At 46.3% G+C, this 27,130-nt stretch overlaps 1 protein-coding gene across 1 annotated transcript in view; it reads left to right on the forward strand.

The window, feature by feature from the left end:
• Positions 1-793: 793 nt before the first annotated feature.
• Positions 794-27,130, forward strand: part of KCNK13 (potassium two pore domain channel subfamily K member 13) — a 157,820-nt gene continuing 131,483 nt past the window's right edge. Inside the window, exon 1 of the mRNA XM_090034992.1 lies at positions 794-1,338. Within this exon, the coding sequence (XP_089891118.1) occupies positions 1,011-1,338 (328 nt within the window). The 5' untranslated portion in view covers positions 794-1,010. The remainder of the gene's footprint in view (positions 1,339-27,130) is intronic.

Consider the following 27,130-nt stretch of genomic DNA (forward strand, 5'->3'; position numbering starts at 1 on the left):
CGTCCTTGATGAACCCAATGCATTCTGATTTTTTTTTTTAATTAAACAGCCTTACTGACTACATTTATAAGATCACAACAATTTGCCAATGGGCTAAAATCTCTGTGAGATTCTTACCTCAGTAAAACAAAGAATTTTGTCTTTGTAAACCGTCTCCAAAGTTGGTAGCGCACATTAAGTGCCATATAAATGACACATAAGAAAACAGTATAGAATATAAAATGTAAAGTGAAATGTGGCAGTAGTGTTTTATTGAGCTGCTATTTTAAGAAAAGCTATGTCATATCCCTCCACTGGGGGAAAAAAATCTTTCTTTCTTTCTCCTCACCTCAGGTGTCTGACTTCTAACACCTTAGTCACTTTAAACTACAATTCAGCTTGGTAATAAGTGCACCGTATTCCTGGCTTTAGTTGTTTCCATCTCTTCCTTCCCCTGCTCTTTCCAGACAGGATGCCCAAAGAAGACTTCTCACTCCAGCCGGCGCCCAAACACGGCCACTGCCCTCCTTGGGCCCCGGGAGCTCGTCCCTGGGGAGCTTCGCAGGTGTCCTGCTGATGCGCAGGTGAGGCCGGCGACCAGGGGCTGCCCCGTGCCCTGCTCCCTGCCCCAAGCCTCTTCCTCCAGGAACGCTGACGCGCCCGGGTGTCCGCGCATCCCCTGCCGAGACCAGGACCGGCGGGCGGGCGGCAGAGGCGGCGCATCCGCAGCGCCCCCATGTCCCGCTAGCAGCGGGCGGCGCCCGGCTCCGCGCCTCCCCTCTGGGGGCTCCGCGCCGCAGCCGGGCGGGGCGGGGCGAGGCTGGAAGGGGCGGGAAGCAGCAGGTGGCGGCCGGGGCCGAAGGAGGAGGGCGGCGCCCGCGGGGGGCCCGAGCCCGCCCAGCCCCGCTCCGGCTGCCCTGCGGCGTGGTGCGGTGCGGAGACGGGAGCCCGGGCGCCGCCGCCGCCGCGCCATGCCCCGCGCTGGGGGCGGCGGGCGGGCGCGGGCCGAGCCCCGCCGGCGCTAGCGGAGCATGGCGTGCCGCTGCGCGGGCCCGGGCGGGCCGGGCGAGGACAACGCGCGCTTCGCGCTGCTGGCGGCGCTGATCGCGCTCTACCTGCTGTGCGGCGCCGCCGTGTTCTCGGCCCTCGAGCTGCCCGCCGAGCGCCGCGCCAAGGCGCGCTGGGACCAGCGCCTCGACGACTTCAGCCGGCGCCACAACCTGAGCCGCGCCGAGCTGCGCGACCTGCTCCGCGACTACGAGGCGGCCAGCCTGGCCGGCATCCGCGCCGACGCCGTGCGCCCGCGCTGGGACTTCACCGGCGCCTTCTACTTCGTGGGCACCGTCGTCTCCACCATAGGTGAGCGAAGCAGGGAGCGGCCGGGGGGGCACCGGCCCGGGCGAGGACAGCCCGGCACGTGGCGCGCGGGGCGGGGCTGAGGCGAGGCGAGGCGAGGCGAGGCAGCGTCCCCGCCGCCGGGCGGCGCCACAGCAGCTCCCGGCCCCGCCGCCCTGCGCGTCCCTCTGCCTTGTCCCGAGCAGCCGCTTCCCGCCCCCCGGTGTCGCTTGCTGGGGGCGCACACCCCGCAGAGGAAGGTTTTGGAACCAGACCCCAAGCGTAGCCTTTCGTGGTTTTTTTTTCCAGCTGCTTGGTTCCCAGGTTTGGCCAAACCCTGTTAGAGGAAACTCAAGCTTGGGGTGAGCTGGATTCCTGAATTTTAAGGGCCAAGGTGTGGGCCTGTGGCAGGGCCCCTCCTGGTGTGCTGGTATAGCTGTACCCCTTGCGTCTCCAAACCCCTCGTGTCCTTTGCTTTTCTGAGATGGGATCAGCAAGTTGGGGGGTAATGTGGCTTGTTTTGTGCCTGGATTAGTCGGGAGTAGAGGAGGAGACTGCTGAATAGAGGTCGCAGAAGGGCTGGTGGCAGCACTACGCTGGAAGGACTGCGCTGACATGGAAGCCGCAGGGAAGGGTGTCTGGGCACCAGCCAGAAGACTTGAGTGGGCTGCTGCGCACAGCCAAGAGCAGTAGAGAAACAGAGCTTTCTGTAGTTAGATGTGAAACACGAGAAGCAACAAGTGACCTCACCCCACATTCATTTAGAGCAACAAGTGAGACACTGCATCTTTCTAATGGTGTCTCCAGATGAAATTGGTTTTACTTTTTCTAGCATGATGTGTTTATTGAGGAATGATTATTTAATTACAGCAGCTCTTCAGGGAACAGCCATTGACAGCTTTCCCATAGACAGCGGCTTTGTGTCTTCCCCTGGTACGCTGAATGCTTGAAACCATCAGAGGATTGTGCTACACCTATTTCTAAGGTTAACTGACTCTCTTAACTCTCAGATGAACTTTGTTGTGCTAGATGTGCATCAGATTTATTTAATGCTTCTGTTTTACGTCATAGAATGTAGACTTCAGTGTTCCCTCTTCTTCAGATCTGAGTTAGAGACGTCAGCTCATGTCTGAGTTCAGGCATCTTCTTAACTGCCTTTCTGAAATAGGACTGCGAAGTATAACCCAGTCCCGCAATACCTGTTCAGAAGGGATGCTATGGTTACTATTTCTCTGTTTCACTATGTTCTTTCATATAGGGTTCTTGTATGATAGAAGCCCAGTAACTTTGTCAAGCCCATTTTTTCCCTGCAGTCCATTGATCTTGCTTGCAAATGGCTTGTTTCTGTTATACAGCTACCTTGTTCACTCCTCTTCCCCAGTACTGTGATTGCTATTTGAATTCACACAGATGGATAAAGTTTGAGCTGTTCACTAGAAATATGAACCAGGTCATCCTGTCTGTATCTTTTTGTTTTTTAGGGCTGGTCTTCACTAAGGCATATTACTTCTGTATCTTACTCAGTATCTTATACTAGCATCAAAAGCTATTGATTTTATCAAAGAAATAGGCCTAATTAAATTTAAACTTATTTGTCATATACATTTTTAATTTGTTATGTTATCACTCTTTCCCTGTCGCCAAACTTTCTGTGCTATTGTACTGGAGCAGTGGTTTTCAACCCGTGGTCTGTGGACCCCTGGGGGTCTGCAGACTATGTTGAAGGGGTGCGTGAAAGATGACTACAATCGATCAAAAGTACGTGAATATCCACACTTACAATTCAAAGGGGCGCACACCATTCAAAATTTCCAGAGGGGTCTGCATCTCCAATGAAAAAAGGTTGAAGACCACTGTACTGGAGCAACAGCGTTACCAGATTTGCCCGCTACCTTGGGGTGTGCTCATTTATTAGGGCTAGGGTCTTGGTAATTCTGTCAATGTGCTGCTTGTGTTACTTGTGTTTCTATACAGAGCTGTATCTCTCCTTTCTGCAAGCCCTCACCCCCAGTTGAGCTATCTTGCAGGACTCAGTTCAGAGGGGCTGGGTTCCTCCAGTCCCCAAATCAGTCATACACACAAACACACACAGATTAACGTGACACGCCTGACCCGGCTGGGCTGATCAGCATGGAGGGGCTGACACCCTCATATGCCAAGAATCAGTTCATCAGAGCAACAATAACTACAGTCAGACAGAAGCACACAGTTGAACAGAATACCTCTGAATCTGGCTGGGTGTCCAGATGACTCCCTCATGGGCCAGCATTAGGGCATGGCTGAGCCAAACTGGGTCAATCAGCCTGTACAAGCTGATCCCCTTATGTGTTTCAAACTCAGCACGTCCCAATCTTTTAGCCTCTTGATGAGCAGACCCCACAGTATTTTTGGGCTTCACAGGGATCTTTAGCTTAGGTAAAAGGAGCGTTGCTGCAGAGCAAGTGGGGAAAGACGATTAAAAAAGGAAAAATATACCCAGTTACCACCGGTTTGACTATAAAAGTTATTTATTGCTAAGCAGATGAAATACATAATGACACTAGTAGTAATAGACATGCAAAGGAAAAACAAACACAAACAGTTACAGTATTACCCTGGTTTCACTAAGTATTTGGGGAAACTTAGCCCAAGCTTAATTAATACAGTTCAGGTTCAGAAATCTATGTTTAGCGAGAGAGAGAGAGAGAGCTGGGATTTCACCAGGCCAAGGCACTCGGGTGGCAAAACCAACAGGTCAAAGTTCTCAGCACGATCCTTGAAGGGAGATGATCCGCCTCCTTCAGCTTCTGCAGAAGAAAGAGAGTGGTGTCAGCAGACACACTGCTGCTTCTTTTACAGATTTTTATACCCCCAGTTCAGCTTCTTTCAAGCATTCTCAGTGGTGTAAATCAAATTGTCTTTTCTATTGACAAGGGGTTATATCTGGTTGGAACATCTCAGGAAACTGACTGATACTCAGGAAACACACACTTAGGAGCCAGCTTGACATTCCTATGGATAGCAGATATACTTGGTGGGACATCGCCTGGTGTCTTCAGAAACAATAGATAGCTTGCAGCATCCGGGTTTTGGATTTTTACTTGCTGTGAACAAGCCTCAGCTTGGCATGACTTTTCCAGATCTTACTATAGTCTGTTAAAAGACTTAAGGCAATTATTGGAGTGTTCATAACCTGTTGTGGAGAGGACTTCCACCAGTTGTCCCGGGAAAAGTGTGACAACACTTGTGGACAGAGTTCCAACGAGCTGGACACTGTGATGAACCCTGTACCATTGTTCAAATGTTGTCCATACCCCACTGACTCCGTTTATTGCCTCAGCATTCCCTAACCCGGCAACCAAGTTTTAACCAATTCAGTTTACATAGGCGTCCCATAGTGGGACTGGGGAATGTACGGCCTGAGATGCCTATTAAACTTACTTCTGCTTAGAGTGGGGGGAGGGGAGGAAAAGTCCTTTGTAAATCCAGATTAGAACTGGTCTGATAAATGCTGAGCTGAGTGTGAGGGCTGACTAGCATTTGGAGCACAGATTCCCCATCATGCAGTGCTCCCTTGCTTCGCTGATCCCAGAATTCACTGCAGTCTCTGCTTCAGCCTTTCTGTTCTCCATCTCTCATGTAAATGAATGGTCATCTGGTCCCATCTCAGATGCAAATGAGACTTAGGGCAGTTGTTTCACTTTTGTCACCCTTATCTGGAGGACTTCAGGTGTGTCTCTCACTGCATTTTAATCAGTTTCTGTTTAGGTGGGGGAGGAATTCTTTGTGAGTCAGACAGTCTGCGTCCTGTGTCAGGGTTCCCCAAGAACATGGAGCTGAGAGGTAACAAGAGTGAATCAATTTCTTTCTTTCTGTCAATAAATCAGTTGAGTGTGTCATTTAGACATCACTGAAAAAGTGCTGTAGAGTCAACAGCCTAAATGTACTGCATGTAAAAAGGGATACAATCTAGTCTTTTTGGTATTAGCAAGGAGGAGGAGAGTTTCACAATTGCTAACAGAAAAGTATTAATAGGGAAAAACGAAGAAAATATTTTAAAGAAACCATTTACCTATGGCATTCCCAACCTAAACACCACAGTTTTATATGGGTGCAGAGAGAGAAACTCATAGATGTAGGGTCAGAGGGGACCTGAGCAGATCATCAAGTCCAACCCCCTGCCCTGGACAGGAATGAATACAGGACTTATATGACCCCTACTAAGTTTAAACTCGTATGACTCCATCTAGGTAGTTATCAAGCCTCCTTTTAAAGACCCCTAAGGTAGGAGCCTGCACTACCTTCCTTGGAAGCTGGTTCCAGATCCTGGCTGCCCTGACTGTGAAATAGTGCTTCCTGATGTCTATCCTGAACCTACTCTCAATCAACTTGTGGCTGTTATTCCTTGTTACTCCAGGAGGCGTTCAGGGAACACGGTCTCACCCATTCCCCTCTGGTCCCCCCTGCTAAGTTTATAGTTGGCCACTAGATCCCCTCTCAGCCTTCTCTTGTGAAGGCTGAACAAGTCCAGTTCCTTAGCCTCTTCTCATAAGGCCTGCCTTGCTGTCCCCTGATCATGCAAGCAGCCTTCCTCTGGACCCTCTCCATGCTGGCCTCATCCTTCCTGAAGTGCGGCACCCAGAACTGGACACAGTACTCCAACTGTGGTCTGACCAGTGTTGCATAGAGAGGGAGAATCACCTCCTTGGACCTGCTCATGATGCATCTGTGGATGCATGACAAGGTGCGGTTAGCCTTCCTGACTGTGTCCTCTCATTGGTGGCCTGTGTTCATTTTGGAATCGATAATGACTCCAAGATCTCTTTCTTCCGCTGTGCTTTTTGAGAAGGGAGTTCTCCAGCCTATAGGTATGCTGCTGGTTCTTACTGCCTAAGTGCAGTACTCTGGACTTGTCAGTATTGAATCCCATCCTATTCATATTTGCCCACTCCTGTAACCTGTCCAGGTCCAGCTATATCCTGTCCCTCCCTTGTAGTGTGCCTACCTCACCCCAAATCTTGGTGTCATCAGTGAATTTGAACAGGGTGCTTTTCATCCCTTTGTCCAAGTCACTGATAAAGAACTTGAACAGTATGGGCCTGAGAACCAAGCCCTGGGGGACTCCACTGGCCACCTCCCTCCAGGCTGAATATGACCCATCCACCACTACTCTCTGGGTGCGGCCCACTAGCCAATTTGTGACCCATCTGTCTATGTAGGCATCAGTGCCACAGTCACCTAGCTTTTTAATGAGAATGGGGTGGGAGAATGTCAAAGGCCTTCCTGAAGTCCAGAAAGACTACATCCACTGCAACACCTGCATCCAGTGATTTTTGTGACCTGATCATAGAAGGCAATCAGGTTGGTCTGACAGGACCTGCCCTTAATGAACCCATGCTGGTTGCCCTTGATCATCCTCCCCACTGCTCGTCCCTCACAGATGTGCTCCTGGATAATTTTTTCAAAGAGCTTCCCCAGGACCGAAGTAAGATTAACGGGCCTATTGACTAACTGAAACTATCCAGCCTTCCTTCCTTTCCCAAATGCAAAAGGAAACAGCACAATTGCTGAAAAATAATTAATTTGTCTTTTTTCATTTTAATCATTTAACATTCAGGCATCACAGCTCTTAGAATTACAGCTCCTAATTTTTCTGGCACCTTGTCTCCTCCTGAATGAAGTACTGCAGCTTCCTACATAATTCCTGTGGAGAACAAGGCACCTGAGATATGGTACCCACAAAACTGGGTACCAGTATGGAACGCTGAGAAGAGGGCTGCAGCCTAAGTCCCATGCCTTTTGGGAAGATAACTACCTAACTCCAAGCTCCATTGCTGCTTGGTATTTTCTACCATGAACCCTCCTCCTGCATTTCCCGTAAAAGGAGGTTGGCAGCAGCAGGTGGTGCCCTCTTTCATTCAATAATCTAGTTCTTAAAAACTTGCCTGTTGTGCAGGAGACTTCTTCATTTTTCTGAGGAGATCTGAACTCACATTGCCCATCTCTCAGCAGAGCACCCTAATCATCATCATGTGGGACATGCTTAAGCTTGGGGTATTCCTAGTTTCTTCTTCTGAAGCTGTTCCAGTTTGCATGGGATAACTAAGTAATTCCAGCTGCTCAGCATGTTCAAGACTTAGGTGGTTGTATGCAAACCCATCAGCAGACATTTTAGGTGCCTTGGGAACTTTGCTAGGGAGATCCGGAACCCCTAGAGACATCAGGCATCTCCAGGATTAGATCAGTTAGCAGGGCTTTAAAGATCTAAATATTCGATTCATGTGCCTGAATCCTTTTGTGGGTCTCGCACTTCAAGCTAGGTCATGCAAATTGCTGTACACTCTCTCTTCCCACTGAAATAAATGAACACAAGATTGAAACTATTGTGATATTTTTTGTACTTAGGCTCTCCCCTACTGCCTTTTGGAGCTACGAGAAAGACTTCTGTTAACTTCATGACACGTTGAATCAAGCTTTGATTTTTAACTGTATTTTTTATCCTGACAGTCTCCTGATTTTGTGTATGACATAGTCTCCCTCTGAATACTATTGTCTAATGGAGCAAAAGGGACATGTTTTCTTTATTTCTCTTTTAAAATATGGCAGTTGGAGCCACTATCATGATCCTGATTAAGAAATGTTCATTTTAGCTGAAAATTAAATGAAAAAAGTATCTCAGCATATTGTGGCCTGAAGGAAGTAATTCATCAAACTGGCAGAAGTAGTGGCACATGTAGTGAGCTTCCCTTTTCTGTGCATGCTCTTTACACAGGAGAGAATGAGGTGATTTTTATTCATAAAACCCTTTCTGGAGAAATTATTGACATTCTGTGTCATTCCTCTGTAAGCAGCTGCAGCACACTTTTGTGGAGGATGTGAAACCCAAATAGAGGAACTGGAAAGAGATTAGGCAACCAGATTCATGACCCAAGGCTCCTGTGAGTAACATTTCCTTTTGGGGAGAGTATGCTGCTAAGCAGAATGAGAGTACCCCTGAGCATTAGATCAGCATATGGCACAAAAAGAAGAGGAAGAGCACCTTCAGTCTGGGGAGAGCAACCAATAAGGAAATATCCCTGTTCACTTAGACAGAAACCCATGTAAAGTGAAACCCAGATTGGAAACAGCCATGTGGAACCATGTTACAACATGTGCAGTTGTAGATGGTGAGGGGGGGCAGTGCCTAGAAGTTCTAGAAGAAAACCTTGGCAGACAAGGGTCTTCAGGTAAATGAAGGGTTTGTGCCTGAAAGCTTGCAAAGAACAATTTTTCCAACTGTTTAGTTGGTCTAATAAAAGATATCACATTTACCCAAAGACGCTTGTCTGCCTGTGTCCTTAGGCCAATCACCACCCCAGAAGACAACCACTTTTCCTCATACCTATGTAAGGTATGTTAGGATGAATGGTGATCACACCAATTTAAAACCAATAAGTAAGGGGAGATTCATGCCCAGGTAGACAACTGTTGCGTTTCTGATATTTACTGGACCACTACAATTACAGATTACTGGATTATTTCCTTGATTCACTATGTGGCCACTGAACAGAAGCTGGTCACTGTAATGGATGCCAGTGGAAAGCTCAGATTCATAATTGGTCCTGAGAATATCAGAGATGTCCATGTAAAACCACAGACAATGGATTGATCACATTGGGGCTGATGGCTGGTAATTGTTTTCATCATTCAGTTGCTAGATTTTTCTGCTTCTAGGGCCTGGAGTCCTCTGTCTCTTCTCTGTTACCCTTTCAAAAAACTGCACTTCTACAGGCAGTTTGGTGCCCTGGTTAGAGTCAGCAGCCCTAGCAACTGTTCCAGCTTTGCCACTCACTCTATGCTTAAGTTTAGAGAAAATACTTATTCATCTCTGTGTCTCAGTTTATGCACCTCTGCAGTGAAGACAAAACTCCCTCCCTCGCAGGGGTGTTAAAGATGCTTGGTAGCTGTAAAGTGCTTTGAGGTCCTTGGCTGCTATAAAGTCTGTATTGTTATTTTTAAAGTGCAAACCTAGCTCTTGTCCAGCCCCCAGCAACAAGAGGTAGATTCAGTAAAACTTAGGAGCCTAAAAGTCAGCCCCCAGAGCAGGATCCAGAATCCCAAGTGCAGCACCTAGCTCTCCGACATGGCGTGTCAGAAGTTAGATACCTCAGAAGAAATGTCTAATTTCCAGAAAGATCTGGGACCATCAGGGGTTATTCTGCTCTTTAAAAAGAGCGGAAATAGTGGTGCTGGTGGTACCTGCCTTTTCTATAACAGCCAGTCAGGAAATGGATATGTCTTTACTTCTGCTTAGGTTCAACTATGAAGATGACACTCAACTAGCCTGAACCACCCCTCTCTATCTATATCTTACTTTGTGAGGCTGTCACAAAACACAGAAGGGAAGATAAGTCGTGGGCTGATTGATTCCACTTGAACAGAACAGAAACCTTTCTGTTCCCAGAGTAATCAGGGAGCAGGTAGGACAGCATGATCCCCCCCCCCCACCCCAAGACCACATCCACACATGCATGGACATTTGTTTTCCTGTGAACAACTAGCAGTAGCATACCTTGTGCTGCCAGTAGTTGTCCCCAGGAAACGCCTGTGCCATGTGCCCTCTGGCTTGCGGTAAGTTACCCCAGGTGGGGTAGGGGAGGCTGGGGCCAGCACTTGGCTGGCCCCAGCAGCTTTACCTGAGGTCCTGGGCCTCCCAAGGCTGTACCAGTGACGATCCTGCCACGCGGAACCTGGCTGGGAGCCACAGTGCGTCTCCAGCTGGCCAGGTGCCACTGCACTTTTTTTTCTGTAGGTTTTTTTTTGACCCCTAGATATCCAGGGGCCAACCTCCCTCCCCTGTGCTGCTCCTTTGCAGCATAGAGAACACCTGAATGTGCGGTATGTGGTTCTGCATATGTGTCTGTGGCTCCACATACCGCATGGCTATGCTCATCTGGACGCAGCCTAAGAGTCTATCCTGGTCAGAGGCATGACCTTAGCAGCCTACTTAATGGCATGCTATCTGAAGAGAAACCAGAATCTCCCTCCTTTCAGATGAGTGCCCTAACAAGATATCTGTGTTCTCAAAAAATAGAGGCGAGTTTTGCTCATTTCTTTTAGAGAAAGGATACAGGCGTCTATTGTCAGGAAAGGTCTTCAGGCTGTGAATCCCAAATGAAGAAGCAATTCTCCACAGCCCTGAGTGAGGTGATTTAACCTGAAAGGGAAAAGTTCAGACTATCTGTGCACAGCATTTCCTGTTAGCTGGTTAGCTCTAATCCACTCTCTGCTCAGTGTGCCAGCTGTTTTAGATCTCCTTATGAGGTACCAAAATCTCCCTAAGCCCTGGACAAGGAGCCTACATGTCTCATTCAGGGTGAGGTACTCTGGGAGGAGGTGCACTGATATATTGGTCCATATTGGATTGGCACTGATAAAAAGAAAATTGACATTATTGGCGTGTCAGCTGTTATATCTGTGGCTCTTTGAAGGCAATGGATTTCTCACAGATTACCTGATGTCTCACAAGTTGACTTGAATGGAGGAGAGCCAGGGTTGCTCCCTGCTCACAGAGCCTCTTTCTGTTTGCATGTGCCACTACCAGTTGGGTTGCTGGGGCAGCTACTATTCCTTTTGCTTTGTATCTTCCCTACTGTTGCTTATCAAACACAGTTTACCTATCCCCAGCACACTTTTCAAATAATGTATTTTCTCTTTATAACAAATTGTGCACGCATTCAGACATTTCTTACTTTATCTAGAAAAACTAGAGGGATTCTACCAAATAGAAATAGCAGAATAGAGAAGGTTTCACTGGAAACTTAGCTGTAGTAATTAATAGCATCAGTCACTGCCTTAGATGGAAAAAAACAAGGCAACATGAACAGGCAGAAAGTATCGTTCTTGAGTATGTGAATAATATTGATGAAGAATCTATAATTTACAATGGAACATTTGCTGGAGAAATCTTGCATAGATGCATAAGAAACAAGAAAGCCAAGAATTATTCAACTGATCTTTTTACTCACTGGTTCTTTAGAAACTGCTTTTACTGATGGACATAGTCACACTGGCCTTAATGGTATACAAAGAGCAGTATAGCACCTTCAAATAATGCAGAAATTTCATTTATAGCCCCATAAAGATTATGGTAATTAAGATAAAAATATTTTACTCAGCAGATGTTTTAAAACCCCAGCTACAAAGGAATTAATAATGGCCAGTCCTATTCAGTGCCAGTGGGGAAAAAAAAAGATAACCAGAGAGGTGGCGACAAATGAGAAGGATGGCTTGACATGCAAACAGTTGGCAGAGGGGAAAGGGAAGAAAATGTCGTTTTTCTCGTCTCTTCTGACACTTTACAAGAAAAAGCCCAAAGTGGTACGTAAGGACATCACAGGCCCTTGGCCAATAATTGTATTTAATTTTTAAAAGTGAATTCAGTGCTGGTGAAATGGTATCCCTGAAGGCTTAAATGTCTGGTGTTTACAGAGCATGGACAGAGAAATGCTTTTGTACCACTAAGTCTTAGTAGTGGCCTTCCCCAAGAAAAGCTAAGGCAGAGGTAGTTTAGTTTACTTTTCACATCCATCCTTGGTGTCTCTACTGAGACTACTGACAAGGATACTGTGGCAGGACATGACCTAGGGGTGCTGTGAACTCCCCTAGCGCCCCCTACCTACCGTGCCAAATCGGGTCCAAATGCACCCTCTATCTCACCCACCACATCTTTGATGGTAACTATCGTTAAAGGGAGGCTGCCTTCTTACCCTCCTTGGCACGGTGCTCTGCTACGTCGCAGTCTGTGCCTTGCCTTTGATAACCCTGCAACCAAAGCTTCAGGGGCCACACGTGGGTCCTAAAATCACCCTTGCCCTCACGGGTCCTCTGTCTTGTCTCCGTTACCCGTGCCCTCACAGATGCTCTCTGGCTCGTCTCCCTATCAGCGCCCCCTTAGCTTCCCTCGCAGCTCTCGCCCGCACTGGGGCCTGTTCCCTGTCTGAGCTCTCGTAGCCCCCACTGGGGCTCCACGCCCTCGTAGCCCACACTGGGGCCTGTCTCTGTGCTCACGCCCGCACTGGGGCCTTGCCTCGCGATTCCCACGGTCAAGGATCAGGTGGCCATAGCAGTGCCTGGCCGCCAGACCCCCTTTCCAGGTCTTACGCCCCACTGGGGCTTCTCACCTGCGCCCACACTGGGCTCCTCCCGATACTACCCACACTGGGGCCAGGGTCGAGACACCCCAAAACACAGCACCCTCTCCAGTGCCAGGAACCCCCACACTACTGGGGAGCTCCCATGAGGCCTCCTCCAACCCCTACAGCCTCACCCATTCCTCCGGTGTAACACAACAACAAAACAGAAAAGTACCACTCCTGGGCTACAACAGAAATTCCAAGCCAAACTGGCTATCCTTCATGCATATCCCTATCAGGGTTTCCTCCACCCAGCATCATTAAGCAGATGCTGCTCCAGCCATCAGGCTTCTCTGCTATGCCCACTCCCAGCAGGGCTGCCTCAGCCTGGCTGTTTATATAGGCCAGGCCCTGCCCCCTTCTGGTCAGCTGACCAAACTGGTTGTCTCGGCAACCCACACCTGTGCTGCCCTGGTGACTGGCAGCTGAGCCCATACTACTGTTTGTCAGTAGCAGGCACCTTAGTGCCCTGCTACAGATACCAGCAGGCCTGGTGCTTTGAGAGACATGGATACTTGTCTGGCACTGAATTAATGCGGTCAGCTTGTTTTACAGAAACTGCCAAATAGCCATCTATATAATTAACTTTCAATCACTGCCAGACTAGGACAGCTTTGACTGATGACAAAGCAGTGATTCTACAGCTGAAGCTTGTGTACCCCTGAGGCTACAGTAAACTTTTGGAGGTTATATGATAGAGAGAGGAATGGGAAAAGAGAGGGGAAATGGAAAATATTAATAAAGAAGAATGAAGAACAGCTCTATAATATCTCTGAGGTTATAATATCTGGAGAGGTTATAATGTGGTTGTAGTGACATAAAGGTATTTATATTTTATTATCCATAACACAGAATCAAAGGATTACACAGCAGCATAACAAATTTAAATGCGAGTATCTGACCCAAAGAAGTTTGAGAGCAGCTTGTCTAAAGGAAAAAAGGCATATAAACAATCATGACTCCAGCAAGTAGCTGCATATACCACTTTTCTTGTCCTTCCGGACATTGCTAGCAAAGGGTCAAAAAGCCTTGGAAGTGCAACTCTCTGCGTAGGAAAATCCTCCACTTTTGTCATATCTACTCATATTACTCCGGCACTGACATGAATCCATCCCACTTGTGACTTGCCTTCCTGGTGCTTGTCTGCTGCAAAAGCAAACTACATGCCAACTCCCATTTGACTGGGACATCTCAATTCTTATGCTCTGCAGGTTCCTGTTTGCTTTCTAGTTTGGTAGCTTAGGTTTACACATAACTTGAAGCTGTAAGAGCTGAGTCTGAGGCAGAGAACTCCCAATCTTTGAAGGGCTTGTTTGTATGAGTTACTTGGCAGACTTTACTTCATTTCTTGCAGAAATGCTGCTTTTATGGGGCATACTTGCATAAAAGCGAGCGCAAGATACAATATGACAGTCCTAGCAAGGAACAAAACATCTGTTTTAAAACTGCAATGCGTGCTGGGCTCTGTTAGAAGTACAACAAAGCGGGGATGTTCAAGTGAAAAAGCATGTGTAACATAAAGCAGATACCTTCAGTCTGATCTAACTTGGTCTTTTCTAGTGTCATTCATGCCAAGATTCCAAGAATTATAGGGACTACAATGCATAGTTTTTCCTGTTACTCACTGGTTTAAACCCACGCCACATTGGCAGCAGCATGGATTCACTACCCTGGGATATTCAGCATCATCAGTGAGATCAGGCAACAGATGTCTTCATTTGTAAAAATAAATGTAGTTTTCTCTGTGTAAGTTTTATTACTGCTCTGATGGTCAGTCTTAAAGTGCCCCAGGAGTGAGCAGTCAGGTAAGTAGTCTCTCTTTCCTTCTTTCTTTTCCCCTACCTTCTGTCCTATTGACTGCTCTTGATAGAAAGTACACGAGCAGGTGAATATTTTATTTTATGCTATAAATGTCCTGCAACTCAAAAAATGAGACAGATATGTGACAATTTAAAGAGGCTTTGATGAAGGCATTGCTGCCTCTTGTTTCTGGCAAACCTCCAGGTTATTCACTCCAGTAAAACCTTCTCCTTTGGGAATTTGGCTTCTGCATGAAAGCCCCCGACAAAGATCATTGAGCAGGAAAGTCAAAATGATGCAGATTCCAAGAAGGAAGGAACAGAGAAAGGTAAACTAAGATAGTTGTTGTGCTCCCTGTGGGTATATGGCCTCATTCCAATCTCAGGTCTCCTAAAATGTTGGTTTCCCTGAACTTGTTCAAGTTCAGTAAGCTTTGAACTTATTTAGTTACTGTTATTTAAAGAAATTAAAGAAAGTATTTAAATAAGTTATCTATATCATCAGGAAACTATACCATGCATTAAAAATATAACATTTCACAGAACTACCTACCAGAGTTGCATGATGGCTCAGTACTTTGGGTATTTTGTTATGGCTCCAGAGGCATGAGTCTGAACCCTCCTCTGGACTTGTGCAAAAGGCTTTTTGTAGTTGAGCCAGCTGTAAATGGGAAAGGGGTTGTCAGACTACAGAGTCAAAGGTGTTCTCAGGCAGATCTTTTGACTTGAATTGTTTGTATGATGGTTATTGCATCTTTTTCAGTCAAAAGCATAGATCGGGATGGGTGATTATTTGGGCTGGAGGGGCAATTATTTGGGCTGGAGGGCCACTTAAGGAGTTTTGGTGAGTTGCTGAGGGTGGGGGAGGGGGCAAGGAGATGCCATTTGATCCTATTTGGCCTGCCAGCTGCTGCCAACAGCCTGAAGGCAGGCAGGCGGGTGGGACATCTACTTGGCATTGTGTCGTGTCCTGTGTGGGACCCTAACTGCTGGCAGCTGTAGTGCCAGGACTGTGCAGCTGCAGTGTCAACAGGAAGCTGAGCAGAAGTGGGGGAAAAAGATGCAGGTGGGGTGGGGTGGAGGTGTCTGCATGCAGCACCAGCCAGCCCAGGCCCGGCTGCAGCAAAACAGATTGATGTGGAGCACAACCCTTCCTCGTCAGGCTCCCAACAGTGGCTGGTGAACTGAATAGGATCAATTGGTGGGCCAGACAGCCCACAGGCCATATTCTGCCCACCCATGGTACAGATTCTGTCAGACTCTCTTGAGTTCAGGAACCAGAAACATATTCTAGGATCTAAACACCAGGCCTGTACGACTAGAGAACTATTCGATTCGGATTCAGATTCAGCTGATTCAGAGGCCAGTAATGCGATTTGGAGATTTGGATCACTTTTCTGAATCGATTCTTTGCCTCCATTTTTCTGAGTAGAGACCTGGTTATCCCCCTCCTCCTCCTCCCCCCCTTCACTGGGAGGCACACCCAGGCCTAGGGATTTGGCCATAGAATATAATGGGGAATCAATTAAATATCTATAACTTTGTCCTTTTTTGGCTGATTCAGATGAGACTTGCAGGAGTAGTAGCCCCTGCTGAGGCCATGAAGCCTGCCAGGTCTAAGGAGATAGGTGCAGGGGTTTCTGGGATAAATGCACCTCAAGCTGCTGACAAGCAAAACTCGTGACATAGGTGACTGTGTGTATTAAGGCACAAGGGGGTGAAAACTGCAGTCCTGCCTAGGCCCTGCTGCAGCCACAAAGCTTGCCAGCTGTCAAGGAGATAGGTGCAGAGGGAGTCTGGGTTCTGGGGCCCTGCACCTCTAGCTGCTGACAGGCAAAACTTGCTATATCCTATCTAATCCTTTCTAAGAACAAAAAGGAGTAGGTGACTGAATAGGAAGCCAAGCCAGTCCAGTACCTTTCTGATGCGGTTGCTCAGAACCAGCTCACAAAAGGCACAGAGAGCCTGCAGATAGAGGCTTTTATGCTGTTTCTATGTCCCTCCCCCAGGCACTGTGCTTGGAAGGGGACTCAGGGAGAAATTACACTCGCTGGCCAGCTAGAGATGTCAGTCCTTTCCCTCCCCCACCCTGCACTTCCTTCCCCTCGTGCCTCCAAATCGTGCTGAATCTTTTCCAGATTGAATTGCAAACAGAAGCTTTGCACAGCCCTTCTGTCCACCTATGTCAACGAAGAAAAAATGCTAAGGTAGATAGAGCAATGCACTAGGCATCAGGAAATCTGAGTTATCTTACTACCTCCTGATTCCTTGTGTGACCTGAGGCAAGTAAACTAGGCCACAGTTTTCAAAAGACTAGTCACCTTCATTTGTAGGTACCCAAATTCAGGTGCCTTTAGTTCAGTTTTCCAGAGATGCCCAAGTTCACAGATCTGATTGACTTCATTTGGAGATATAGATGCTCTGTCCTTGAAAAATAGGCAGAAGATACATGAAGATGGTGATATGCCACCCAGAAATCAACACAGTCAACTTTTAGAGGCCTCTTCTGGATATTTTAATCTTACCTCTTTGTGCCTCAGCTTTTCCACCTTTAAAATTAGGTTCTTTGCTTAAAGCATTCTGATATCTGGAGTTATAACAGTATTGTTTGTTTATTGTCTTCTATCAGTAGGGGATGAACTTTGGACATACAAACAGCATTTTGTTCCATCATTTGTTTGGCCATTTTTATTATTGATTTTTAATATGGAAACTGAGGCTTGAATACAAATTACCCTGGGAACTCCATGGCTGTTTGCTTTTGTTCACTGTGTTACAGGGACATTATACTGTCATGATGAAACAGACTTTGACACATGAAATGATGTTATCCTGTTAGGCATACACCTCAAATTAAATTTCTCTTTTAAAAAGCCTAAAAATAGAAGTGATCACGCACTGAGACGCATTTAATTAGGACCATGAAATCAGGTATAACAATGCTACTGAAGAGAGAAAACTGGGTTAAAAAATTGAGGAACATAATGAACCTGCTGTACATAATGAAAGGACCTTTTACCTTGAAAAACCTGGTTCTGCCAGGAGCTGAGTACTTTTCTTAGCACCTCATTATTTTGATCACTCTTGTTTAGTTTTAAATCTTTCTGATAATATATTTTATAATAGTTGAGGTTTTGTAGCATGTATTGTAAGCGATAAAACTGTAAGAAATACTAGACCTCACCACTGTGTCTTTTGTTATTAAATATGTGTTGAAAGGGTGTAGCAGCAACTCATGTTGGCACTCAGATACCATAGTCATGCAGATCACTACAACTATTAATTCGTATTACAGCTATGCCAAGAGGTCTCAAAAAAGACCAGACTTCTTTTGTGCTAGAGGATTTGCACACATGGTCAGGCAGGGTGCAAATTTACAGATAGGCAACAGAGGCATAGAGTATAGGACCCAGACTTTTTAAATTAATTAAGCATTGTCCCAGTCAACATAGCCATCTGAATCAGACCTTCTTGCTGTCTCATTTTCAAGAATGACTTGGTATTTATATAGGGAGAGTTTTCAAAGCCTTCTTATGCACTTTATTCCCAAACCAGAATGCATTTGAAAATCCCACTAGAAATATATAAATCCTTTTTGAAAATGAAGGTTAGTTATCTAAGACACTTAGATTTTGAGGTACTGATCAGAGTATTGTTAAATACCTTAAAAAACCTGGGCTAAAATTGCACAGAAATAATTTGTGACAGAGCTAGGAATTCCAAAGTCTCTTGAATCCTAGTTCAGTGCTTTAACTCCAAATCTGTTTTGCCTGTCGCTGCATACCAGGTGCAGTTTAACAACTTAAATGGAACAAGACAGCAAATATCTGGTGAGAATTATAAAATTTCTGGCTTAGCAGAGTTCTTCTGTGATGTGCTAAGGGTTCTTCAGGCTTTAGGTCTATTTACTTGTTAAGGGGACATGTGTAACAGTGGTTGAATAAAAATCTATTAGCATAGTTATTGTGAGAACATGTTTGATTATTGAAGAGCTGTGTTAAAATCCCAGATTAATTATTTAAATGGATTACACTCCACATAGTGTTTGCAAAAATGTAGTTTGAGAGTGGATAGGACAACAGACAAAGGCAATTTACTAATGAGTCACGTTGCAATGATTTTGCCAACAGTACCAATATGCTGCAGTACAAACAGGCCTCTAGAGTAAGGGGCATTATCAATGGTAATAATAATTCCTTTGGTGGAACTGGATGAAGAAAATTTCCCAGATTCAAAATAATGTATTGTGTTTGTTTAAATCTTCCACTCCATCACTGAATCTACCATGTTCTCCAGTTATTGCACAGAGACTACCAAAGTACCAAGTTATTTGCTTTCCCTGTTGGTTTAGGATAGGGGTATTAAAGATGCAAACTGCAGATCTGGCCTGTGGAGGACTGCTGTCCAGCCTGCGGATCTCATACTGACCCCATGTGCTGCATGAGGCACACACTGGCTCCAAACCCAGGCCCATGTACTGCATGTGGTGGAAGGAGCTGGCCTGGCACTCGCTGAATGTGTTGCACAGAGCTGGACCCAGTGACATAGATACTGTATGTAGCACAGGAGGACAGCTTGGGGCACATGTTGCATGAGGTACCCACAGGGGATCAACCCTGCATACCAGCCCTGGGGCCAATCTAGATAGGGGCCCACAGGCTATCCCTGCATACCAAAGTCAGTGTGCAAGGCCAGTCCAGTGTGGGTACCACATGTAGCACACACATCCTTTGCAAGCCCTGCTCACTGTGCTCAGCATGGCCCCCAGACTGGGACCGTATGCAGTTTATGGGACTGGACTAGGTATGTACACTGTACAGCACAAGTGGCCTATCCAGGGCACATACTGTATGTGGTACCCCACTGGACTGGCCCTACATACTGGCTCCATGGCCAGTCCAGATTGGGTTCACAGGCTGGCCCCATGGCACCAGGGCCAGTGTACAGGGCTGGTCCAGTGTGGGCACCTCATGCAGCCATGCTTGTTCCATGCATGAGGAGGGTGTGTTGTAGAGGAATATTTACACAAAACACTCCCCTACAACATTGTCTCCCTAAAAACCAAAGTCCTCATCAGGTTGGTGAAGGGTCCTTTGTAATACCTAGAAAGAGTGGCCAGTCACTTTGGCTGAAAACATCTGGCTTTTAAAATAGTTTTAAAGGTTAAACAAAAATGTCTTGGAGCACTCAGTAAAAGCTAAACTATATTCTTTGCAAGCCATGTGAGAGTTGTCATAACTCTGAGACGAGACCTGCTCTTGATCTTACATGAATGTCTAATGATAACTAACTTCCCCAGGGCTTTGAACATTTATAACTTGTTCTGGAACATGTTCAAATGTTTTGGTAGCAACCTTGTCTCTGTAAAGAGCCTATTAAAGTTTACCTAAAGCTAACTCTCGAGTGTCCACAAAATATTACTGTGGAACATAAAACCATCTCTTTGGAAGGTTAAAGTCCAATTTGCAAATATGAAAGTCTACAACCCAGACAGGAGACAGCATAGTGTAGGCAGGACCATGGCACCAGGTCCCCATGGTGAAGCTTGTTACATGAACTCACTGCTATAGATTGGAGGGCATTTTGGCTAAGTACAGAAAGTCAAAAAGCCTGAGGCTGAATTGATTCAATCTTTGCAGGTTACTTTTAAGGTGCAAAGATTAAACTGAAACAGAAGTGAACAAACATTTACCTTTGATTCAGGAAAAGCAGCCACATACCTGCAATGGCTCAGGCCAGAAGCTGGGGGGCATAGCTTTCTGGCTATACATTCACTTCCTCTTCCTGTTGCCCCTGAGGTTTCTGGGGTTTGGAGTCCAGACTTACAGCAGCAGGACTCTGCAGTGTTACTCATCACTTCCTCTTCCTGCTTTCAGGTGTCTCTGGGATTTGTAGTCTACAGTCACAGCCAGCAGTAAGTTTTGAGCAGGGGAAGGTGTATTTAACCCCCTGGCCCCAGACCCCAGCTGGGGTTTGTCTGGAGGGGGAAGCCTCTCCCTTCTCCCCCTCACCCCCTCCATAAACCAGGTTGCATCCCTAGCTGGGCTTGTGCTCCCCACTTGCCAGTTGCCCTCACTGTTCCAGCTAGGAAGCAGAGATGTGGGGCCAGCCCTACTCTCTGGAGCAGACAACACAGCCCAGCCCAGGGCTGGAAAGCATGTTGGGTTGCTGGGGGACTCTGATTTAACTTAAAACAGGAAGGGGTCTGGGACAGAAGTTCCATAAAGCAGTTTGATCCAAATCAGTTTATCTTAAATCTATTTCAGCCATTTTGAAACTGGTTTATGTGCACTGAGCTTCTGTTCTGTTACAGGTTTCAACCAGTTTCTGATCACTTGAACCAGTTTGTGTAATTTCTGTCCCTAGCCTTTGAGGCCAAGGAGGTTTATGGTGTGTGTTGGCTTATTCCAAATATACCCTAACCTCTTGGCTCAGAGCTGCCTCCCCAGCACGGTTCCATCAGTCTTCCTCTGGATGCCTGTCTTCCCAGGTCCCCCTGCATCCTTGGCATGAGGAGACACACTAGTGCTCTGATAGCACAGGCCTGGATGGGCTTGCTAATAAGACTAAGGGATGAGTATTGGTCACTTCAGTAGGGGTAAATCTGGGTGCTTCCTTCAGAGACATGTTGCCCTGGCACGTTCACAGAGTAACAATGATTCATATCTGAACTTTTTGCTCAGTGTATTGTGACCTTGAACCTAGACACCTCTTGTATTCTAAGACAGTATTGTACAACTGGCAGTCTGCAAGAGTTTAAATTGCAGCCCCTAGGCTCCTGCTTTGCCACCACTCTGCCCATTGCTCCAGTTGCAACAGCAGCTGGAGTCTGCAGGCCTCCCCTCCCTCCTTTGACTTGTACTGCCCATCTGTAGCCCAAGGAGTGGAGCGTAAGCCTGGTGCAGTGTACGTGGGGCGAGGAGTATGCATGCGATGCAGCAGCAGGGCTGGGCACAGGAGTGCAGTGGGGTACAGGGGGAGGTCTACAACACGGGTGAGCACTGTGGCAATGGGAGGTGGGGGCATGGGTGTATCCTGCAATGGACAGGGGGGGGCAGAGGGGGTCCTGCTTGGTGCAGGAGGGGTTTGGGATAGCATGCACCTTGAGGGGGCCTGTGGTTGTGCAGCCCCCACTGGTGCAACTGGTGGGGCATTTGGCCCCCACCAGTTTAGAAGCTGGACAGCCCTGTTATCAGGCATCAGTCATGTGCAAGATACCTGGCTTGCAGAGTAGCATGTGCCAGTCTGAGCTGCAGATTAATGCCACAGGATGGAATATATGATAAGACACTTGTCTGACTGGAGTTTATACAGTACCAGACTTTCCTATTTCCTGGAGGGCAAATTGCTTTTCTAATTGAAAGCAAAAGCCTAATTAGTGCTGACACCATTAGGACATTCTATGAAGTGCGAAGAGTTGGACAGAAAAAGAAACACAATAATTTGATTAAGTTACCTTCTGGTTATGGAAGTCTTAATTTGTCCAGTGGATCAGGCTAGTGTCTTAAAGGATCCTAGTTTATTGAATAGTAGCTTTTTTCTGGAAAGATATTGTAAAAGTGAAGCTATACTGGCAAATTATAAAATGTAATCAATTGATGTTTTATAAATGGGGGTGCAGAATGGACCTGGAAGCTCCAAGATCATTTGTACTAGCTTCCAGTAAAATACCATATGATCAAAAATCCATATGCATTGGAATTACTTAGTATGGTGGGTTTTCTGTTGCATAAAAGGAATGAGTTATGATTGCAGAGTATAGCATTAATAGCCAGCTGAGATGGCTCTACTGTCATGTTGCACAGGTGGAATGATTTAAATTGTGTCTTGTATTACTTGATTAAAAATCATGTATATCAATTAGGTACAAGCTTTGTAAAAATCATTTTTAAAATTTACACTATTTCAAGTTGTTATCATAAATTATAATCAATTGATTTATAAATGGTGGCAGTTTTGGAATGCCACTACTGGTCCCTTATCTAAACTGAGTTTTACAAAAACTGCTATAAAAACAAGAAAAATACTGAAAATAAAGGCTATAATTCTTAAACAGACGCATAATTTTACTCACATGAATAGGCAAGCGACTGAATTGCTGACTTGCTTAAATTGAAGCATGTATAAAAGTAATTGCAACATCAATAGCTAATAGTGTATTTTTTATTCATTTTTGTTCTCTTAGAGGCATAGACCCTTTTTTCCATCAAAACCATACTGCTTAATGTTAATAGCAAAAAGTTAGCTTGACTTTCAGTACGTTAACAAAGTTGCATGAAATTTTTCATAAATACAGCCCAACATTTTACAAAATTGAAGGCTACAGTAAAGCTCCCAAGACCATATTTAGACCTCTAAAAAAAGGATATTCAATAGCACATAAGTGACTTAGGACCCACGTTGATTTCCAGCAGCAAACTCTGACAGTAGAGTAAAGCCTTCGGCAAATATTTCAGCTGTCTTGGCTTGTGGAAATCCAATATATCAGAAGATAGTGTTGGTTGCAAATGCAGCTAGACCAATTTTTTTTTTTTTTTAATCAATTTTGTTTGTGTGGCCATCTCTCAAGGTCGGGATATTAAAGAGGCACTGAGCTAAACCGTGATAAGCATCTTAAGTGTGAAACCTTTTAATAAGGAATCTCAATGAAAAATCTGAAGTTTTATAATTAATAAATAGGGAGCGCTAGAAGTCTGAAGAATCCATTTTTGCACATTAAAACAATAAGTGAGAAGATGGCAAAAAACCCACGGCAGCAAGTTAAAATAGGTTTAATTTTTTTGAAAACTATTTACATTAAACTATTTATGATTAAAATAATGGTTAATAATTTACTCTAAGTCATGTTTTTTATTCCCCCTGTCCTTTTCTGTCTGTCAGAGCCACTCAGATCTTCTCAGCAACTGGTGTTTGTAAGTTAGACCCTTCTGCTAAAAAAGAACAGGCTTCTGGACCTAGGAATCTTCATTTTCTATAGAAGAATGTGGCCAGTGCCATACTGGGTGCATCTACACAAGATGCTTAACTGCGCAGTAGTGTAGTTTACTGCACAGTAAGCATATGCATCTTCATGTGCACAGTTACTATGCAGTAAACCTTGTTAATCATGAGTAAATATGCTACCTGCAAATGCAAGTAGCAAATTTAGTTTCAACTAGCTGAAACCTGCAAAACATTTATGATTAAATTTTTATTGTAAAAGTATCCTTTGACCAAATACTTTTAACAGAATCAAAACTTTTCACCCTTGAAAAAGCTACATAAAGTTGTCCGTGTATAAACACAGGCTTAGGAATATAAATACATATTTTGTCAAAAGTCTGACCTTGTGACTTGTTTATAGTCATAGAATAAGAGGGCCCTTTTGTACACATGAGAAAATTGCCTCTTTTAGTGGTTTAATTGCCCTTTGTAACTATGTAATTGTGTAATAATGTACATATTTGGCAGTGTATTTTGATTTAAATTACTTTTTTAAATAGCACAGTAAGATGCATCCTGTGTATTTTAGTTTGCTATGTAACAAATTGTAGCAATATTCCTCGTGTACAAGGGCCCTATCCAGGGAGGGCAGTGGGGCAGTGCACAGGGCGCTGGAAGCCTGGGTGTATTTCAGGGAAGCGCAGGCTTGGTGGGTGCCCACTGCCCCATACAGCACCCCTGGCACCTTCTCCGGCTGCCAGCACATCCAGTTGCCTTCTTGCCACCTTCCCAAGGTAGCCAGCCCATTCCTGGGCAGTCCCAACCAGCACGGATGGTGCATGGGGCACTGGAAGCCTGCCAAGCCTGAGCTTCCCTGAGCACATCTGGGCTTCCAGTGCCCTGTGTGCCATCGGATCCAGTGGGTGCTGCCTGTGAGCTGGGACTGCACCCGCACAGCTACCACCCTGCCCAGGCGGCCCTGGGGCGCACTGCTGCTGGGGAGGGAAATACTGGGATTCCCCAGCTCAGGGGCTGCGCAAACCAACCGCAGCTCATGTGGACAGGCTCCATTGATGAAAAAACCCAAAAAAGCAGTGAGGGGCCTGATCTTTTTTTTTTTTTTTTTTTTTTTTTGTTCCCTGGAGCCTGCCTGTATCTCCCACAGTTGGGGAGCAAGCTGCCAGTTGGTCTCACTTCCTCTGAGTGGTGGGGACCCTGGTGCTTACCTCCGCAGTGGTGATGGCCCTCAGGCAGCACCCACCTGGCACCACAGAGGGATACACCGGGGCCCCCTGCAGCTCAGGGCCTGCCAGCAGCTCACCCCCTGACCGTGGGAGAGGCAGGCAGGCTCTGGGGCGGGGGGGGTGGGAAAGCAGGCCTCTCTTCTCCCCTGCCCCCTCCCCCCCCCACACAGTTTTTTTTTCCTTCAGTGGAGCCTGCCCACTCTACAGAATCAGAGCGCTCTGGATAAAACAGAATAAGCCTATTATTATTATAGATTAGTAACAGTGCAGTAGCACTCATGTAGATGCCTGACTGGGAGGCTCCCGGTCAGCCGTCTACCAGCAGATAGGAGATTGTGCCCTGCCCCTGGGAGCTGCCTGCTGCTGGGGTGGTCTTTGCAGCTGGTAGGGATTACATCCCCCTGCCCTGGCAGCAGGGAGCTCCAAGTCCCTTGCTTGGAGATTATGATCAGGGAGTGGACACTGGGAAATCCCTCTCTCTCAGCCCCTGCTCTGCTGTTGCAATTGGGGAATGGGGAGCTGGGAGACCCTTCTTTCTCAGTACCAGCTCCAGGGTCTTGGGGCTGGTGCTGGGAGACCCTTATCTCCCAACACCAGCTCCGCAATAAGGATCTCGCAGTGCCGGCCCCATGACTGCAGACCTGGCACTGAGAAATAAGGGTCTTCCAACACTGGCCCCCTAATCACAGAGCTGAAACTGTGAACCCCATGACTGAGGAGCTGGTGCTGGGCCAGAAGAGTCTCCCAACGGCAGCTCCGGAGTCATGGAACTGGCACTGGGAGATAGAGACAGATAAAGCCTGTTCCCCACCCAGCTCCCTGAGTATGGAGCTGGCTGGGGAGCCTGTTCCCTGCTCAGCTCCACATTTGCAGAGCTGAGTGAGAAATAAGCTCCCCAGCCTGTTTCCCCACCCAGCTCCGTGCTTGCAGAGTTTAGAAGGGAATAAGTGCTCCAGCTTGTTCTCTACCCAGCTCCACACTCGCCTAGTGCTCTCAGTACACCTAGGGGCATTAGCAACACGTAGGGGGTACATGCAGGTGCACACGCACACCTTGAGCATGGTGGTGCACCCCCTATGAAAAGGAGCCGTTGCCACTCGGCACACCCCCCACAGCTGGCAACACTCAGCACCCCCCAGCTGGCGACATCTGTAGGCCACTGCTGAGACTGCTGGTGGCATCTGTGGGTAGTGCCCCAGGTCAGCACTCGCCACACCCCGCCCCCCCAACTACCCACAGCGCCAGTGGCATCTGTGGGAGCTCCCCACTTACTGCTGCCATGCTCCTGCTGTGCTTCCAGCACTGCTGTGCCCCCCTGCTGCCAGAGGCATGTATCGTTCATGCCTAGGGGGAACCTAAAGCTCCCCCTGGTGGTGGCAGGGGCCCATTGCAGGGCCCCAGGAAGTGGGTGCAATTTGCTGCCATTAGCAGCAAATCTGCTCCTGCTTCTCTGTACATGTTGATGCCTGCTAGGGAGTATTTATCCTGGATCAAATGTATATTTATGTGTCCACTGTTCCTCAGTTCTGATTCCATCCAGTAGAGGTGGGTAGTGGCACACATACAGTAGCTAAAGCAGGGCTGACCAACCAACATAGCATGGGTAACCTGTGTGCATGGCACATGGTAAATCAGGGAGGGAATTGCAGCACAGTGGCAGATGGGACAGGAAGCAGAGCAGAAGGGGAAGGAGATGAGACTAGCACTTAGTAGGGCTAATTTGTGGCATGCTTACCAAAAAAGCTGCCCCCCAGTGAGCTAGAATATCCAATATGTGTGGATCCTGATAGCCATCAAGAGAACCCTTTCTAAACTCTTTTTAAATCCAGTGACACCTTAACTGCCTTTTGTGAATTGCTCTGAACACCAGGAAATTGTAACTGTTTGTTAGAAACAAAAATTGACAATTTGTCCGACTGTCTCCCAACAAGAGCTATAAATAGGATAGTCTATATAGGAACAAGAAATCCAGGAAGAATATTTGTTACATGCAGGTCATCTTTTATGTTCTAAATGTAACTTCATTTCTTTGGCTCCTTTCTTCTTTTTGTCCTCTCTTGGCCTCCCCCCTAGAGATGTTATTTTTACAGGTTTTACACCTACTGCAGCAATGCTGCTGGTACCCATGAATAGCCATCTATCATATAGCTCCTTCTGGAGCCAGTTTCCCCCTTTTGAGCAATTTGTTTTAGGAATAAAAACTAGATCTGTTTTCTCGTCCTGCTGCTTTCCTGAATAACACCCTGGTGGGATTTTCAGTCTCTTGATAAGCTAGTATATAGTTGCATCATACCACCTACAACTAAAATCTATCTAACCTCATAAAATAAACAGGCCAGACCTGATTAGTAGCTGGATGAGGGACTTCCAGCATGCAGTGAGTAGCACTGACAGTTCAATCCGAGGATCTTCGCCTTCTGCAATGTTGTTTAACCAATGGTTTGGGTGATCTTTACGCTGAACAAGGTGAGTTTATTTTACATAAGTAAACCAAAAATCATTTCAGCTCAGAAAGGCCAAATTTCAGTCCCATTGAATCGGATTTCAGCGTTCTTAAGATGCATTTTTTATTCTTGAATTCTTTGGAATGCTATAAATAAGAACACAGTTATAAGAGACACTAAATATTGGTCTTCCTTCTAAGTAGATATTGAATATTTTGTAGTTGATCCAGAAGGAGCTGGATAATTGCTCTGTA

This window comes from Crocodylus siamensis, chromosome 2 (genome assembly GCF_052110815.1).
Source record: "Crocodylus siamensis isolate JL-2025a chromosome 2, ASM5211081v1, whole genome shotgun sequence".
In the NCBI taxonomy this organism is placed as follows: domain Eukaryota; kingdom Metazoa; phylum Chordata; order Crocodylia; family Crocodylidae; genus Crocodylus; species Crocodylus siamensis.